This window comes from Megalobrama amblycephala, linkage group LG2 (assembly GCF_018812025.1).
Source record: "Megalobrama amblycephala isolate DHTTF-2021 linkage group LG2, ASM1881202v1, whole genome shotgun sequence".
Taxonomy (NCBI): domain Eukaryota; kingdom Metazoa; phylum Chordata; class Actinopteri; order Cypriniformes; family Xenocyprididae; genus Megalobrama; species Megalobrama amblycephala.
The window spans coordinates 35,202,114-35,222,244 of record NC_063045.1 but is presented as its reverse complement, the minus strand read 5'-3'; the positions used below and the strand labels follow the sequence as shown (position 1 = coordinate 35,222,244).

General features: G+C 36.1%; 1 protein-coding gene across 2 annotated transcripts in view; it reads right to left on the bottom strand.

Moving 5' to 3' along the window:
• Nucleotides 1–3,702: 3,702 nt before the first annotated feature.
• sppl3 (signal peptide peptidase 3) overlaps nt 3,703–20,131 on the bottom strand; it is a 43,469-nt gene continuing 27,040 nt past the window's right edge. Inside the window, exons 3-11 of one of the 2 annotated variants that reach the window (XM_048173078.1) lie at nt 17,489–17,580; nt 17,174–17,293; nt 16,955–17,033; nt 16,492–16,500; nt 13,927–14,039; nt 13,629–13,735; nt 12,526–12,880; nt 10,365–10,474; nt 3,703–5,918 (exon numbers count right to left, since the gene is read on the bottom strand). In XM_048173078.1, coding sequence (XP_048029035.1) covers nt 5,847–5,918; nt 10,365–10,474; nt 12,526–12,880; nt 13,629–13,735; nt 13,927–14,039; nt 16,492–16,500; nt 16,955–17,033; nt 17,174–17,293; nt 17,489–17,580 — 1,057 coding nt within the window. In that variant the 3' untranslated portion in view covers nt 3,703–5,846. The remainder of the gene's footprint in view (nt 5,919–10,364; nt 10,475–12,525; nt 12,881–13,628; nt 13,736–13,926; nt 14,040–16,491; nt 16,501–16,954; nt 17,034–17,173; nt 17,294–17,488; nt 17,581–20,131) is intronic. The other variant, XM_048173084.1, reaches the window with a different exon arrangement.

Here is a 20,131-nt window from a genome sequence, read left to right as displayed (position 1 = left end):
AACCGAGTTTAGTCAAAAGTAATCTAAAAGTAATCCAAAGTAGTCAGATTACATTACCTTAAATGTGAAATGTAATGGATTACGTTACTAACTACAATTTTTGTAATTTGGAATCAGTAATGAACTACAGTCTGTAAGTAATTTAGCACTGTTGCTATACTGTATACTATATATAAAAAAAAAAAAACATTTTATGTATGCGATGAAAAGTTTTTATTGATATTTTTTATATTTGATATTTTAACTCAGCACCATCATATTAGGTATTAGGCTTTTTTTTTTCTTTTTTCATGGGGACAAATCAGCAGAGATGTGTTTTTCAAGATGCAAGCCTGTGTAATCAATACAGCCGGCTTTCATCAGACCTGCACAGTAACTCTACACCCATTTTATGAAGTGCGCCACTTGTGTTGTAAAGCATGTACTTCTGTACCATAAGAAGAAAACAAACTGGCGCTTCTACAAATCTCAGGCTCTTTATCAGGGAACACCCTCATTGTCTTTCCTTTCATTTAATATTACACTTGCCCGTTTATATAAATGAATAAGTGTGTAAATGACATCTGCTCTTTCCATTCAACACACTCCCCGTCTGCAGCGCCGCCATTTTTTCCCACAGATAACATGCTACAATCCACACCATCCCAGTGGAATCCTGCACGGCCACGGGACTTTCGAGCCTTTGGGTGCTCTGGCCAATACGTGAACAGGGGTGGACCCTAGAAATTCCACAGCCCCAGCGTCTCTCTAACACTTGCTTGACCTTATCGACCCCCAATAACCCCCCTCACCCACAACCCTGATGCCCTGACTGAATTTTCAAAGGCAAGCTGATCAACCCTACAAAGACTGTATCATATTTGATACATTAATTTATAAGAACTCTACATTATCAACATGAGCAAAACTTTGCTGAAAACATGCACATACTACCATGTGTCGCCTGATCGATACTCTTTTAGTAAGTAAAAGCATTTTAGTATAATTAAACGTCACCTTCAGGTTGTGGTTCATGTGTCTTTTTGCTATGAAATCTTCACTACTTTATCATCAAATAAACATAAGAATAACTGTGATATTGTTAGTGATATTTCAAGATAAACACTTACTGGACTGAAGCAACTTACAGTACAGATTTACTTGATTACATTTTTTTTTTTTTTTTTTTTTTTTAGAAAAATCATGTTAAAATGTGAGTATCAAATACGATGCATCAGGCTTTTGAGGAACGCTTATTTCTCCATCATCAATGCATTATATTATATATTTTGCCCACCACAATTAATACTACAGAGCTTTGATTATAAAACTAAACATTTAAGACATATTATTGGAAGATATAAAGTGACAACTCAATTTATATGTAATTTTTACAAATTTTATGTAAATTGTCTGCTATACTGTTATAAAAATCTCATTTATTTGCATTACAAGCTATAAGAATTTCATCTTACTTTTTAGTATAAATAATATCTGTATTAAATTGCATATTTTTTGCTCAGTTTGGGTGTCTGAATAAAACTGATGTGTTTTTTCCTCCTCAAGTGTGAGAACATATTCTCACTATCGTACAAAACTAACCTTAAATGATAACATCTAAATTATCTGGAAGCCAAAAATATTATTTAATGTTGCTGAATCAACCTATATTAAATTATACCAACTAAACTAGTTCTATGGGTTAAATCAGACAGAAATAGCTTTTTAAGGTGAAAGTTTTTTTTTTCTTGTTTTTAAAGAGTATGAGATATAAAAGCCTTATGTATCAAATATAATACAAAAAAACAAAACAAAAAAACAACAACAACATATACACAAAATGTTTCACATTTTTACATGAACTTTTATATTTTGTGTTCATATTTTAGTGTGAATTCAGGGTGATTGGGACACTTTTCTTCCATTGATATGAATTGGAAAAAATGTCCCAATCAACCTGAATTCACCCCTACATGTTTAAAGGGTATTTTTTTTCACATGTCTGTTTTTACAATGTTAGTATGAAACTTTAAGTGTATGTGTTATTTTAGGTTTCTTCGTATCTTACTATGCAGAGACACGTTAAGACATTGATTCTTCTCAAAAAGTCAATCATATTAAAAGCACAATCAAAAACCTATTGGCCTGTTCCAAGTCTTTTTTTAAAGCCAAATATTAGATTTGAGTTTAAACAAAAGCTGTATTAAGAAACTTTAGCCTAAGCACCGCTCACCTTCTTGTTAATCTTTTGACACGAGCACTAGAGTGTTAGAGAGAGGTCAGCAGAGCTCAGTAAGCCTCTCTTGTGTTTGCACTAGCTGATTCAGCGCTCATCACATGAATGGGCGGCCATTTTCCCTCGACGAGTCTCTGCAAGAGAAGTGACGTCACGATCCAGCGATCACGCGACAATCAATTAAACTGTTAATTATTAACGCCAGATAGGCATTTAATTCAGAAGCATATTCTTAAAGAAGTTTTTGTATTCATTTAGTAATTGTATAGTTATAGTCTCAATATAAACGTACTGTTCATATTTTCCATATTTAAGTTTGATTCAATCTTATTTAATTATACTTATTCTAGCCATATTATCCCTATATAATAAACATTAATATCCACAGAATCATAAAATAACGGCGCCAGCAGTTGCATCTATGGTTGTAACAGCTTCAGTGAGGTTACAGTGCCACCTTCTGGACACAAAGCGAACGCCATAAAAGAGTTTATCAAATGCGTGACTATATACTCGTAATACATATAAATATTATATATATATATATATATATATATATATATATATATATATATATATATATATATATATATATATATATATATATAAATGGCATATTTTAATGACCACTAAACCATAATAATGAGCACTTTAGAGAACTCTTTAAAAGGTTTAATTAATTACCTGAAAGACCATCCTGGACCAGGAACAAATGCCAGCTGTGGCCGGATGCATAAACTGATTAAGTTAGTCGTTTAATTTTGTTCTTCTTTTAACCGTTTAAGGCCATTTAAATAAAAAAATTTGATCGGTCTAATTTAAATAGGAAAAGTAATACTGATTGCCCCTTGTTAAATTGCTAGTTAGTCGAACTAGTTCTTACAGTCTTAAGCAACTAAATTAGCATCTAAAAGAGACTATAGCAGTTTTCCGTCAGGACTGACTGTACTACAAGTGTCTTTATGTTCGGGAATAAAATGGGAAAAGACGACAATCATCCTGAAAATATATTATTTCTCTCCTCTTATTGGGAATTCATGACACATTTGTGGATTATGAAGATCTTTTAGCAGGCTTTTTTTAAAATGAAGATTAAATTTGAATATATTTCGAATATATCTCAAACCATTCAATTTGTAATATTTCCCACAACTTCCGAACTCAGTTAAAGAACCAATAACATTTGTTACTTACCTCTGCATCTTCCAAGTTAGTGATTTGAGCTCAGCCCTGTTATGTAGGTATGGGTCACGTGACGTCCCCTCTTTCAATGCACGTTTTTTTGTTTGTTTGCCAGAGAAAAAATAATAATTTACGACATCAATACTTAAAATGTTAGGTTTGTTTAGATCTCTAACTCGCGATAAAATGATATAATAATAATAACAACGAAATATTAATAGTAGTTAGTATGTTCGCCTAAGCAAACAGCACTAACTAATAATAAATGACCCGTTGCTACACTAGGAAAGGAGACCACTTGAACATACAGTTAGAGTCATGTTTATTTACAGCAGAATCCTGACTGAGGAGAAGATAGGGAAGGTTATGAGAGCTGAAATGTTTTCAGTACAGCTCATTTGGATCCACATTTCACTACACCTTTTAATTTATTCAAATTTTTATACAGAATCCTTTTGGCTGTTAATGTTGATAACCAAAAAGAGCTTAGCGCCCTCTACAGGCAGGGAGAACGATGGGAGAAAAAAAAAGTACAAAATGAAAATCCACAGCATTAAATGGGAAAGTTGAGAAAAATACAAACAATGGGAACAAAACAAAAGCAATCTTCCATAAAAAAAAAAAAAAGAACATCTGAGTTTATTTTCAAAACAATCACCATGATCGTCATTTATATTGTTCTCTTTTTTTCTTGTAATGTCTATAAGGGTGGCAGAGGGACAGTGAGGAGGTTTGTGGGTAAAACAATGTCCGTGATGCTCAGGTTAACGGTGTCCCGACGCCAGGCATATGTTCATACTGAATATTTAGGCAACGCACTGCCAATGTTTGCGCGAGGTCCATGCCGGCCGCGGGGGTCAGAGCGGTCCGGACTCGTTGCCCCCCTCTCAATTTTATAAATTCTCTTGTGCGACTGTTTGTCCACGACCCCGTGTCTGCGTCTCAGAGTTTCAGAGTGTCGCACTAGTGCGGATGCCCTGAAAACGCAGCTTTGAAGAACGACACGCTGTACAACTGACATGCAAGGCCAGACGACTAACAGATTAAAAAACAGGTAACAGGTAAAAAAAAAAAAAAAGAAACCAAAAAGCAAACCTCAACAGACTGAGCCAGCAAAATGCATTATTTTCTACAACGTTACACACACATACACACACTCAATCCCACAGAACTCACTCCTCAATTCCAGTTTCATCATTTCATCAGCCAATTGTGTTGAAGGAATGACTACAAACAAAAATTAATGCTTAAAATACTAATTGGGTGGGGGGGATTGGCCTTAAATAATGGAGTACAATCCTTAAAGATTCCCTCCAGGAGCGTGATAGAGTTCATCTTCAGTGGTCCATCCAGAGCCCATGAAGGTAATGGCATACATTCATACATAAACACAGACATAATCACAAGCACAGCCTTCTCTTCAAGAGCCAACTTGCACAAATGGTCCATATGCGATGTTTTATGGAAGAGGATGTACATCACGCAAAAAAGTGACCTAGGCTGAGCCGTTAGACTCATTCACAGGGGGAAAAGAAAGGAAAGAAAGAAAAATATTTCCCATCTGCGTGTTTCGTTTATGACTCCGTTGAGATCTAAAAGCCCTTGCCCTTGTTCGCACACACACACGATCTCACGCACACCTCGACATGATAACCCCCAATACATGTGTACACATATATACATAGAGCTGTACGCCCCCACAATTTATAATGCATCATTTCTGTATATGCCAAGAATAAAATCTTTCTAAATAAAATACATGTTTCTGCGAAGGAAGGGGTTGTTAGAGAAGGAGACGGGTGGGGGAGATGCAGGTGGGGTATTATCAGAAAGGGAAAGAGGAAGAGAGAATGAAGGAAGGAAGGGAGGGGGGAAAACAACGCTGTCCTCTACTGTGTGCTGGTCCCTTATAGGGTCGTCGTCATCCCAAGCTGTGGCAGAATCTGCGTTCCTCATCCACAGTTCGTTTAGAGCAGTAAATAAAGAAATCTCAGTCTGTAAATCCATAATGGTGCCAAACGGTACAAATGGAAACACACTTGGAGCTCAAAGGGGCTCCGGTCACGTCCAGACAAAGACCGATCCGGAAAAGTGTGGCTGAGTTACGTAGAACAGGAAAGGGATGATGGGATAGAAGAAAGAGAGAAAGAGAGAGATGGCGTGAAAAAACATGGAATGGAGCTGAGAAAGAAAAGAGGATGAGGGGGGAAAAAAAAAGAAAAAAAGACAGATACTAAAGTAGGATTGAGGAGTATGGAGACGTGTGGAGTGCATGAATCCATCTGGCAGTGAAGTCCGCGTACGTCTGTTCATCCGCTGGCTGGAGGATGACAACAGGAATGAGGGATGACGAGAAGACGAGTGCAGTTCCTCTCTTCCGACCTCTCTTTCTCTCTCTCTCTCTCTTCGGTGGGTAGGTGGGTGGGAACCTGTGCTGGTCAGAGCAGCATCATACCTCCAGGAAGCGGGAGCTGCTGGACTTGGCATGGAAGGGCTCGGACCACATGCGCCGCAGGTCTCCCTGTGGAGCGACAGACACGGAAACAATTACCATCAATTCACACTGAAAGTGATGTCACATGACAAAGACAGAGCCACATCGTCTCAACTTCTCGGTTTAAATTCGTCTTCATGTGAACGTCACAGGATGTGAGGATTTCTTGTACTATAGTACAGCAACGACTCATCTGTGTCTCATAATTATTCATGTGACTGCACGTCCTTGATATATCCTGCGAGAAGACGCCTCAGTTAATTATTCACGACAACATGCGTTGATTTCCTCTGACAGCCGTTTCAAACTGAGATCACATACAGTAAGTAAGAGATGAAGTAATGGGTCAAAACGAGTGTTCGTTTCTGCTTTGTAAGAGTTTCTGTCGCATAAGTTCTGTGTCACGAACGCGATTCAACCACACTGAGTGTAACTGGTCTTTACGACCCTTTAACCGATCAAAAGGCTTATAAAAACAGCAAAAATAAGCCTCAAAAGTGATTAAAGATGCAACAGGGTGTTCATATATTTTCGATACAGAGAACAAATGCGAACGGCTGTGCATTTATTTTATAGCTGTCACAGGATATGTATTTGTGTAATTTATGGTGAAATTACAAAACCATGTGTATATAGTGTTGAGTGTAATGGTCATTCATTTGCAGCTTTGATGCTTTTAATGAGAGCGAAATATAAATGCCTGAATCAGAAGCCATTGCTGTGTCGTCAGCCTCTTCCCCCTCCACTCCGAAGCTCACCACACTCACTTTTGTAGCATTTTTTAAAACTGTGGTGAGATCTGACTGCTGCTGAAATGGAGTTTCATGACCCTTTAATGAACAAATTTATATCTGCATCATAACTCAAGCTACAACTACTGTCAAATGTGCAAAAGACAAAACATGTAATATTAATATTGCAGCCTGCACTGCAAACTGTTAAAACCACAATTAAACAGTCTGGTTTCTACAGCTTTCACTTAGGAGCAAAAACCTGACATTCATTTGACATTCATTGTCATAATTATCGATATCGACTAACTTGAACATTTTTATCTGGAGAGAGAGATATATATATATATATATATATATATATATATATATATATATATATATATATATATATATATATATATATATATTTTTTTTTTTTTTTTTTTTTTTTGGCCATAACGTCCAGCCCTATCATATTTACAAGCTTCTCCTTGATGGTCAATGAGGTTTTTTTTTTTATTTAATAAATAAAATAATGGTAATAATAATAAAAAACAGCAGTAATCAATCATTTTAAATTACAATTATTCATTTTTATCTAAAATATTGAAGATTTTTTTCTTTTACAGTTTTCATTGCATTGGTCTATATTAAGTTTTCATTTACATTTGAGCATAAATTGTTGACCTATTAAAACAAATAATTTTGTCAATATTTCATTGTTATTATTTGTAATTTTATTATATTATTTGTTGTTATATAATAATAATAATAATAATAATAATAATAGGGGTGTGACGAGACGGGTATCTCACGAGACGAGACTCGAGATTGAGTTCACGAGACGAGACGAGACAAGATTTTTACACACTATTTTTAAGAAATTCTCAATGGCGAAATACATGACTAGAAAAAATATTCTGCAGGTGTATTTGAAATGTTTTAACTAATCATCTTATGATGAATGTCATTTCAGTTCAACTTTCTGAGTATGAATTATCATATGCAGTAAAAGACAACAATACTCAAGCACTGTAAAACGTTTTGCCACAAACTCAACTGACTGACTTCTCTTCTGATTTCAGTCTCTTCAGACCTTACTGTACATGATTTATGAGCTTCTACAACTTTTGACATCCAAACTGAACTCCTTTCCACAAACTGATCATAGAAATAAAAACAGTATAAATAAAAATGTTAACACTTTACAATAAGGTCTCATTTATTAACATTAATGTATTAACCAACATCAACTAACAATGAGCAATATATGTGCTACAGTATTTATTAATCTTTGTTTATGATAGTTAATAAAAATAGTCATTCATTGTTAGTTCATAGTTTACAGTGCATCAACTAATGTTAACAAATGAAACCTTACTGTTTGTGCTTAAGATTAAGAGAAAACTGTTATTCATTTTTATGGTAACACTTTACAATAAATGCAACCATAATCGCATTCTCTCAATATTCAAAGTGCAAATAAGACCAAATTTTTCTTTGATACAGAGCTAAGAGATGGTTACAACTACACTCCCCAGCCTAAAATAGCTTTCATATTGAGAGATATTTGCATTCATCAGGGAGCCGCTTTTAAAATGCGGGGTATTGAAATCGCGTTTGAATGCGCGCTCGCGTTTACTTTCACTTTCGCGATCGCGCATAACTCTGTAAATATGGAGCGGGGGCGACTGTTATCCAACTGAATTAAATGTTTTTTATTTAAATACAAAGCAAAATGACATTGGAGACGTAATGTAAACGAAGCGGTGGCATATTATTTCCAAATCATCCTAACACTCTGTCATGGCAACATCACGAGACTACTTTTCGCCTCGACGAGAAATCTCGTCACATATTAGTATCGCGAGATCTCGTCACACCCCTAAATAATAATAATAAAATATTGACCAACTAAACATTTGTTGACGTCCATATTTATGCACTGAAATAAAACTGAATATTTACTAAACTAAATGTTCAAGTACAAAATATTATAATAATAATTATTATTGTAATAACCTATTCATTATTTATTTTGTTGAATAGGTCAATTATTTTTAATGCACAAAAATGTAAATAAAACTAAATACAGACTTATGTAATGAAAAATGTATAAGAAAAAAAAATATTGTTCCAAGTAAAAAATAGAATAAAATTCTATAATAATAAAGTTAAATCAGAAGATGTTCCCTTAATTTTTTTTGGTTTAGTAACTTTTTTTTACTAACTTTTCTTTCTTGTAAATATACTGTATATAATAAGTAGCGTTTAAAATATAATTTTCAATCTGCTATATCTGGTCTGAAATGTGTTTGATTAAATGAATAAAGTACATTGTTTAATTCATTTGTCTATTTGAATGAACTCATGCATGTGATAAAAACATCCTTTCTCAACAAAATAAAATGTCTCAGTGTCCTTCATTTCCGCACATTCATTTGACCCATTATCTGAATATTACACTAAGTGCACACCAGAGATCACAAACGTACTGCCACAAATTATAGTAGATGTCAGTGGGACTGCAGCAGCATTACAGAAAGTTAGATAATTGTGCCATTTTTCTCAGTACATTTAATGTGTCACGTCAGGTTTGACAGCCAGTCCTATTATATTGTTATACTCTGAGTTACAAGAGGCTTGTGCATAGTGTTTATGCTACCATCAATATTCTTAAACAAATATGCAAGTTAAAAACAGCACAAACCTGTGTGGATCAGTTTACAACGCCCATTCAATTAAACACACAAACATTTTTTTTCGTCAACAAGCACACATTTACTTTGCCTCACCTTCTCTACATTGTTTGCACATCAAGCAATATCTTTATTAACAGTCATAAATGTTTCAATAATAGGTTCAATTGTGAACGCTGACAAAAACAGCACAAACCTGTATGCTTCTCCTTACACTAATTAGTACAAACACACCACACACACACACACACACACACACACTTATCTTCATACAGTGTCATATTGTACCAGTCAGAATACAGGACAATACATTGTTCCACACACACACACACACACAGAAAATTTAAATAAGACACCTACGTGGAAAAACACAGCTTCCTGTTTGAGGAGAGGAGATTCAAATCAAATTTGTTCTAATGCTAATTTGCTTTGACTACTTCTGTTTTTAGGCACACACAACATTCTATAAAGCAAAAGATTTTATCTTCTTGATGGTTATCACACATCCAACAGGTACTACTGCATACTTTGACACCAAAGAAGTGTAGTGTTTTAAACATACACAATGGACTAAAATAATGTGCCATGTGACTAAGTCAAAGGTGGTCAAGCTCCATCTAGCTACTGTAACAGCATTTCAACTTGCATGTGTAAAAACATTTCCAAAAGTGTTCGTTTCCATGGAAAAGGGAGGCTGCTGCTATGGCGACGGCACTACACAGAACTGATCATATTATGTTGCACAAGCAGAACAAAACATCTGCCACAGTGAAAAGAAACCGGCGTAAAATTGAAGCCTCCATAGAATGAATGTGAAGTACCCGCAGAGACGTACATAGGTGTATGTGCTAGCGCATAAATAATGCAGTACAGTGTTATGGATACGGCACACACCCTGCTCAAATAACCGGACAATGATCCGATATAGACTTCTGCATTGTTTCTGAGCAAGTGAGGAAATGACAATTCTGCGAAATGAAGTTGACACTGTTTTGACGTTCCTAGAAATAAGGCATATCGCATCTCTCTGGAATTTCTGGTTTTGGCACAAACTGACATACCTTCAGGTAGGCCATGGTGAGCAGAGGCAGCAGGGTGAAGGGCACCAGGTACAGTAGGGCAGGCTGGGCCGCGCGGTGAATACGAGAGGCCACCGTTGCAGTCAACAGACCTGAGAGTGGAAGAGAGAGAATCATCAAACAATGAAATAGTCAACATGCAATCACTGACAGAAACAGCGAGACTAAAATGTAGTTAAAAAAAATAAAAACTTGACCAAAATAACTTTGTTTTTGTCAGAAAAAAAAAAAAAAGGAAACAAAATTACAGAATATTCTTAACAAGCCACTACAAGCTTTCATGTTAGCGGTTGCCAGATTTCAAGAATTTAAATCATCCTTTTCTATTAAAAGAAAACTGGTGATTTACATAATCTTTGCAATCTGGCAACCATGCACATGCGCTTTTTCTCTACACTGCGGAAGAAGCGGGGATGATCTGAAAAAACTAACAAGTAAGCTGGAGTTTAGCAAAAGGATAACCTGTGTGATTAAAAAGTTTGGTGAGTGGCAGAGAGCGGTCAAAAGTTCAGAGATGCTCAACTTGCAAATATCAAGCAAAAAACTCCAGGTGGCAACCAATTGATTTGAGAAGCAGGTGGTGACATCTCTCACAAGTAAACACTTGTGAGAGATGTCACCACCTGCTTCTCAAATCAATTGAACTATGCTGATGGTCCTCGCATTTCTGCTGGATTAAGTGCTTAAATCATAAGGCTTACACATTGTATGCATTAAAGTTGTTATATGAACAGTTCAGATGCGAAAGCCGCTAAACGGCACATCCGTCAAAAATGAGATGATATTGAGCGAATGCTCTCGGCACATAGAATATAAAATACTTCTGCTTTAAATTTGCTAAATCCCCCATTCAGAAATATTGGTTCATTGGCAGAAACCGCTAAATGTCACTGGACTTTTGCGGACAAAGCAAAAAGAAGAACCAATCAGAAGACACAAATCAAATCATATGATTTCAAGATGAATGACGGTGTGTGTATGAGCCGGCTTGCAATGGAACTCTTGTTAAATATAGCAGTTTTGACATGTATTTCATTGTGAATTGGCTGGCTTTGTTTAAATGTTTTTTTGAAAATGACACTGAATCTTTACTTCGGGCATTCGGAAACAAAGTTTGCATTTTTCCAACTGTAATTGTGTATATGTGATTATACTGCCTGTGTGCTTGGGAAAAAAATAAATAAATAAACAAAGGGGTGTTGTAGCGTTTTGAGCGGAGCTCTGTCGCTGTAGTGTACATTCTCGTCTGTGCAATCAGAATGCAGTGCACATAAATCGAGTGTGAGAACAGAAAAGAGAGGGATTATGACACAGAAGCACAGAAATATTTCTGTCACTGTTCTAGTTTCTGTTATTTGACTTTTTTCTTTTTTTTTTATGTTTACCCATATTTGTATTGTTTTGTCTGTTCTTGAGACATGTTACAGCTTTTTGATAAAGCTCTAAAAAAAAATCCTAGCAAAAGTTGTGTAGTGTATTTCAGTCCTCAAGGAATACTTTGGTACAAGATTACAAGATTTTTGGTCATACCTCCCAGCACTGATAAGGCCGATAGATAGCAAGATAGAGAGTCAGGTAGAACAACAGACAGACGGATATACAGACCAACAGATTGGACAAATTTCTATTGATAAAATATTTTGCTGTAAATTCAAGTTGTTAATCACAATGCAAATCACAATCTTAAAGGGTTAGTTCACCCAAAAATGAAAATTCTGTCATTATTTACCCTCAGGTTGTTCCAAACCTGTATAAATTTCTTTGTTCTGTTGAACACAAGAAGATATTTTGAAAAATGTGGGTAAACTGAACAGTTCTGGGGCACCATTGACTGCCGTAGTATTTCTTTTTCTACTATGGAAGTCAATGGTGCCTTACAAACTTTCAACTTTTTAGCTCTTTAACAGTGTGAATAAGTCAGAAAGCATGAAATAGCTTTAGAACCCCCAGCCCCCCTTTAATGGGATCACATCAACTGTTCTTCATTCTTCAAAATATCTTCTTTTGTGTTCAGCAGAACAAAGAAATGTATACAGGTTTGGAACAACTTGAGGGTGAGTAAATGATAACCGAATTAAAATTTTTGGGTGAACTAGCACTTTAATAGGAGGGTGTGTTTGGAAGATTAAGTTGTGATACATACCAACAAAGTAACCAATGAGGGTACAGTGGAAGTAGGAAACCCGTTGCATGCGGCCAGACATGTTGGCTGGTCCGGGCACTTCTCCAGTGGCTTGCTTCTTATAGTTGTCGTATCGGAGCACGAAACATAGCAGCAGGCCTGGCATGACGATATCGCCGATGCCCAGCATGGAGAAGTGGCTGCCGGTGGAGCTGGGGAACACCAGCTTGCCGGGCAGGGAGAGGCGTGGGACGTCCCGTCCCATGCCAGGGCCCAGATGTAGTTTGCGCGAGAGTACGTCAAGGGGATTGTCAGCAGGTTGCGTGGCCACCTTCACCATCACGTTGCTGTTGAAGATGTAGGCGGAGAAAAAGACCTATGGGAGAGGGAGGGAGATGAGTCTGAGGGACAGACCAGCTTGCCCTGCTGTTTTAAGACGCTGAGAGAGAGTGATGTCAGGCTTGCGTAAGCGTGTTTGGAGTGATTTTCCACACTGAGGAAAAGGTTTGACAGTTAGCACCGGGGTGGGATGGGGAACACATTTCAGGATTTGATGTACTAAGGGGTTGGTGTGATCTAGTGGTTACAAATCTGGAATGGCATCAAAGGGTTGCAGGTTGGCACCCAAATGGCACTTAACCCCAGATGCATTTCTTTAAGTAATAAGCTTCTGACTTGCAAGCGAATAAGTAATCCGTTTTAACAGGATTCCTTGAATGTTTTCGTAACAATCTCGTGAGCTGCAATTATAAGGTTTATGACATCAACAGGGTGGAGTAGTACAGCAGTATATACCACGTGAGGACACACGTGTGTCGGTGTAATTGCTTTATATTATTTGCATGCAAGAGTGACAAAGAAACATTGAAGATGTGTAAATACAGAGCAGGATGTTTCCTGAACAGTCAAGACAAACTTTACTAATTTTAATAATCTGGGGCCCACGAAATATTTGAGAATGATCAAAAATTCTGGTGCTGGTTGGCAACTTTATAAAAAAAAAAAAAAAAAAAAAACATAGATTGGTAGTGCATATACAGTTACTGTGAATTAGTCATGGCGTGATTTAAAGACTTAACACCATCCCTAGGAACCAGTATGACTTGCTGCATTAATTTGCTTACCCAGAACACATCATAGATGAGGAGGCCTGACAGCAGCAGGCATGACACCTTGAGACTAGGCAGCCGCACAAATGCGATCATGGCCACACAAAGACCCATGGCAAGCGCTGCAGGAAACAACACCACAATATTATGAGCAAAATAACACCACTCCATACAGAAAAGGTGGTAATAGGTAAACCAGAGGACATGTTTACATTTTCTTCCCACACACACACACACACACACACACACACACACGAGCATGCACGCGCACACACACACACACAAACACAGAGTAAACAGCATGCTGACGCACCGTCCATGAGCAGCCAGTGGCCTGTCAGCACCCAGATGAGAACCAGCATGACTGAGAGAGAAAAAGAGAGCAGCTCCGCCAACGTGAAGCGGCCACAGCAGCCGAACGAGATCCTGGAGACAAAAGAGACACGCTGGCTCACATGCTGAATACACTACCAACCACACGTCACTTGGTTGGGACATGAGGCTCTTTTTCACACCCCAGCATCTGATTTCTAACACAGTTGTCCATTAATACACAAGAGGATTGTTTCACCCAAAGCAAAAAGTACAGATTCTAGATTACATTGTGAGATTGGGCAAAGCCGAAACAAAAATCCCTACGAACAAACGTGAGCATTATCGGTTTCAAAAAGATGATTTTAAAAGCTGATTTTGTAAGATTTGGAACATTCTATCAGACAAAAAATATCTTTTAAGTGTTAATAAATTGCATTGGCCGTTCAAAGGGGTCGCACACCAGACAAGAAGCGCAGCGTAGCATTGCGCCGCATTGTTAAAATTTGTTGTTTTCTATGAGCGTACATCACATTAGGCTGTTCAAAATCCTGCTGCGCCAGAGCACCCTCAACATAGTTTTCTATTAAATTACATTATATTTCTCCTACATTATCATTATTGTACATACTGACTTTACCCTGTGAAGATACATTTAGTTTTATATTCATAGTTTTACAGCTTGAATAAAGTCTAAACAGGAAAAAAAAAATGTATAAAAAAAGTAGCCCTTTCTAATCTTTCATTTTGCCCTGTTGCGACATTTTTTTATATACTAACCTCAGTTCGAAAGCATATGTAACTTTTGCTGAATTATACGTCATGAACCACAGCTGTGTGGAGGAAGATTGCTGATGTTACCGGATTTTCAGGTGAGATTCTCAAGTAATTCAGTTAAAATACGGCATGAGGCAAAATGTTCAGTCTAAGAATAGCTCACCCAAAAATGAAAATTCTGTTATCATTTACCCACCCTCAAGTTGTTCCAAACATGTATGATTTTTTTTTTCTTCTACTGAACACTAAAGAAGATATTCTGAAGAATGAAGAACAGTTGATGTGATCCCATTAAAGGGGGGCTGGGGGTTCTAATGCTATTTCATGCTTTCTGACTTATTTACACTGTTAAAGAGCTAAATATGGCCAAAGTTTCAAAACACGAGTTGGACGTTTGACGGAGTATTTCTGTGCCAAATACAATTCTTCCGGATTCAGATAAGTTTCGGAAAGTTTTTTTCAAGTATGGCCATGTATTACATAATAAGAGCACGCCCATCAACGCGCTTCGTTCGGGTTACGGAAGCCGAGAGATTTTTCAACGAAGTGTGTTTTTGGTTATGAGGGAAAGATAACCTTGTTTAGCTTCCCACAGAACCCAGCTTTAAGGGAACAGTGGATGCTGTTTGTTTGTTCCCAGAATTTCAGTGATGAATGTTTTGTAAACATGTCAGTTCGACGGTTCGACGCTGGAAAATTGCAGTTCACGGGCGGTGAGCAAAACTGCATCAAATGTCTGTTTTGTTGGCAATCGGCGTGAAAGTGCATTTAAGGTAAACAACGCAAGCGCTTTTGTTCCCTTTTTATTTACAACGATGTCGCAGCTTGCAGACGATCGCTACATAAAAGATGTGCACGCTCGTGACTCTTTAGCTCTGCCCACGGCACGCCTCCAGGAGCTCGGCTTTTTTCGGAAAGACTCGGTACAGCATATCTATCTTTTATAAATATGATAAAACTAAAGACTTTTTGGAGATATGAAGGATGCATTACTACTATAGGTACTCAAGATTAACATGAGATTGGCGGAAACTGTGTGTATGTACCCTTTAACTTCCATAGAATTTTTTTCCCCCATACTATAAAAGCCTGACATTTTTCAGAATATCTTCTTTTGTGTTCAGCAGAAGAAAGAAATTCATACAGGTTTGGAACAACTTAAGGGTGAGTAAATGATGACAGAATTTTCATTTTTGGGTAAACCAGTGGTTCTCAAACTTTTTTGGACACGTCCCCCTTTAAACCTTTAAAAAATATGGAGCCCCCCACCTGACTACCAAATAACTCCACTAAAAGCTATAAAAATGAAAAGATTTTTTAAATTGAAAAATGTGCAATGAAAAATGCATGCAATAGTTTGTTGCATGCAATTTACTTTGTAAAGCAGTTGAGTCATTTAAAATATAACATTAAGAAAGAATAATAGATCAGAACAATATATAATCAGTGGCTGCAGTGAGCTCTTTTTACAGCATGTCACGAGCTCAGCTTCGTAGTCTTCTCATCGCCACACTTTGAGAACCACTGGGGTAAACTACCCCTTTTAGGCTAAATAAAACCTTTTTTTATATACACTGGTGTCCATATGTCTATTAACACCTGGAAATAAAAAGTTTAGGAATTTGACAAATGTAAACTTATGATATAGAAACAAAGAAATATTTCAAATCTGTGCTATTTCTAAGTCAATATTCAAACCTAAGCAAATTTGTGACATTGACTAGGCTCACTTCTGACAAACAACAAATTTAAAATAAAGTGGCAAAAAAAGTTATTTATTTGTCCATACTTGTCGTCCCTTTTGACATGTGTTGGCATCCACATAATGAGAAAAAGAAAATATAAGAAAATAAAATAAATAACAGTTATTGTTAACAGTTACAGTTCTTTGTTCAGAGAAACAGAAGACAATTTATTATTGCTGAAAGGTTTACATTTCTATACACATTATTATTATAATTATTATTATCAACATTATTTACATTTAATTATTTTATACAAAAACTAATATCAAATTAAATGTAGATATAATAATAATAAATTCTATCTACATTTGTACTATTATTTATAAATATCTGTCATCAGTTATTCATCATTAGACATTATGTAGACATGCTAATGAGGGACACATTTAACTCAATGAGTGAATGTCACAAGATTTTTATCTGAATCCCAATAAGAAATGGTTTGTTGACATGTGAACTAAGGTAACTATAGCAAAATGCTCTGATGAGTGAGAAAACATTTCTTACTTGTTCTGTGGGGAGCAAGGTCTGGTCAGATACTGGCACATCGGCAGCAGTAGGAATGCAAATGCGATGGTTGCTAGAACTGTTGAGGAAAAACAAACAATTACGTAAATATTACTCAAGCATGCTACAGCGCAGTCACATGGCGCAGCGTATGAACTAGGTCAGTGTGTGAGAAAGGAGTGGTGGAAGGTTACTGGTGCGTTTGCATGCGCCACATACCTGCAGTGCATATGGTGAACACCACCTGAACAGAGTCGAAGAAGAAAAACATGACGAGCAGAGACACTGAGGCTCCGATGGGCAGGAACAGCGCCTGTGTGGAGTCTATGGTCTGAATACCTGTGCAAATACACATTCTTATTAGAGGATTCAGGTTCTGCTTAGAAGAGCATACTAACAAACTACTGCAACAGCATACTGTATCCCATAACGCACTCCACCTTCCATTTCTAGTGTGATTAATGAAGCAGAAGTAATTATAGCTGTTTTTAATCACTTTCTTGGCTCATGACTAGTAACTAGTTCAGGACTCACTGTTGTTAGAGTTGGCATTGTTGAAAGAGCCATTGGTAGTGGGGTTTCCATCTTTGTCCTTCTCCTGGTTCTCACAGTCCATGTTTAATGACCTGTGTGGACAGAGACAGTTTACACACAATCCCCAATTTCTCCGGCCCCTAAGTGAACCACCAGTGGACAGAACCAGGATGCCTAAGCTTTATGCTCGACGTCTGAGGTTTTGACAAGTCACAGATGGCATATTTAATTTGAAGACAAATGAAACAGTCCTTTTAACACTGATCATGATTTATTTATTTTTTACAAGAAAATGGGCCATTTCCAATAAGTTGTTTTTTTGTTTGTTTGTTTAAGCAAATACAGTACAGTCCAAAAGTTTGGAACCACTAAGATTTTTAATGTTTTTAAAAGAAGTTTCGTCTGCTCACCAAGGCTACATTTATTTAATTAAAAATATAGTAAAAACAGTAATATTGTGAAATATTATTACAATTTAAAATAACTGTTTTCCATTTGAATATATTTCACAAAGTAATTTATTCCTGTGATCAAAGCTGAATTTTCAGCATCATTACTCCAGTCTTCAGTGTCACATGATCCTTCAGAAATCATTCTAATATGCTAATCTGCTGCTCAAGAAACATTTAATGTGTACAATTGTACAAAATATTTGTGTACAATACTTTTTTTCAGGATTATTTGATGAATAGAAAGTTCAAAAGAACAATGTTTATCTGAAATCTAATCTTTTGTAACATTATAAATGTCTTTACTGCCACTTTTGATTGATTTAATGCATCCTTGCTGAATAAAAGTATTCATTTCTTTAATTTCTTTTCAATAAAAATAAAAATTCTTACTGACCCCAAACTTTTGAACAGTAGTGTATAATGCTACAGAAGCTTTGTATTTCAGATAAATGCTGTTCTTTTGAACTTTCTATTCATCAAGGAATCCTGAAATTGTTTTCAACATTGAAAATAATCATAAATGTTTATTGAGCAGCAGATCATCATATTAGAATGATTTCTGAAGGATCATGTGACACTGAAGACTGGAGTAACGATGCTGAAAATTCAGCTTACCATCACAGGAATAAATTACTTTATGAAATATATTCAAATAGAAAACAGTTATTTTAAATTGTAATAATATTTCATAATATTACTGTTTTTTTACTGTATTTTTAATTAAATAAATGTAGCCTTGGTGAGCAGACGAAACTTCTTTTAAAAACATTAAAAATCTTAGTGGTTCCAAACTTTTGGACTGTACTGTATGTGTTGTTTATTTGAACTATTACAGGCCAAACTGGTGTTAAACAAAAAATATCTGTAGCCATTTGAAATGAGAGGAAAACACTGCATGAGCAGTTATTTTTGATTTAAATTTGATTGTATAATTTCAAGATTTAAAGCAAAAACAGCATGGTCTGACTTTAGCTTTGTGCAATTATGCTACGTTAGACATAGCTGCACAAAACAAAAACAGAAGATGGACTGAATTAAAACGCAAATTCACTCTCTGACAGTAGATGGCGCTTATGGAAACGCAGCGATATAGCGTCCCCTGCACTTGTAAACACTACTTCAATAGGTAGTATATGGAGGAAAGCGAAAAAGAAAATCCCATCAAAACTTTTATGAAGACAGTCAGTTCTATTCAGAGATACATTCGTATAAACACCCACCCCCAATTCAATATTTATATTTTTCCAATATTTTGAGCATGGCGAACAGTGAGCTTGCTGTGCCTGGTCCAGTATTTTCTCTGCTGGCACGTCTATGCCCTCCACTCCTCTTTGGAGTCTTCAGCATGCCCCATCTCTGGCCTGTGTTAACGTCCTGTTTACAGACTTTGAAATAATTTCTCAAAATGGAATTTGTGCTGAAATATTACGATGCAGCTTGTGTATAAGTCCGGAACAGAGATCTTCCGAAATAAAAAAAATAATATAAATAAATAAAACGGTCGGTTGCCAATCGTGTGTTTGAAGCAAAAAACTTTGACCGCTGCATCTTTACGTTTTAATATGTCGTACTGTTTTAGCCACATCTAACTTTGAGTCCATGATTATGAGAGTTGTTGTCCACTGAAAATTTGGAAAGATATATTTTCAAGGCTTCATCAGATAAACAAATCGACATTTCTGTACCTGACAGCTTCAAGTTCTTTTACAACAAATTAAATTTGTCATCTAGAAAAACAACTCTGCCCACTGATTCATTCAATAGAAATATTTAAAAGGCCCAGGTTCCAAGAGTAAAGATTTTTTTTCTGCTAACACAGGCAAGTAAATTTAGTTTTTCACTGTTATGACAAAGTTAATTGGCTACATCACATAAAACAATACATTTTATAAGCATTTAAAAACATATGTACCAAAAAAAGAGAAAGAAAAAATGAAAGAAAAATCTAAATATTTTAGAATTTTTTAAATGTACTTCCCTGTATAATAAATATTTGTGAACACACAGGTTCAAAAGATTTTTTAATGCTTTTGCTCACCACGGCTGCATTTATTTGATCAAAAATACAGTAAAAAAAAAATTGAAATATTGTGAAATATTACAATTTAATAGAATTCATTTTCAAATGTAATTTATTCTTGTGATGCAAAGCTGAATTTCCAGCATCATTACTCCAGTCTTCAGTGTCACA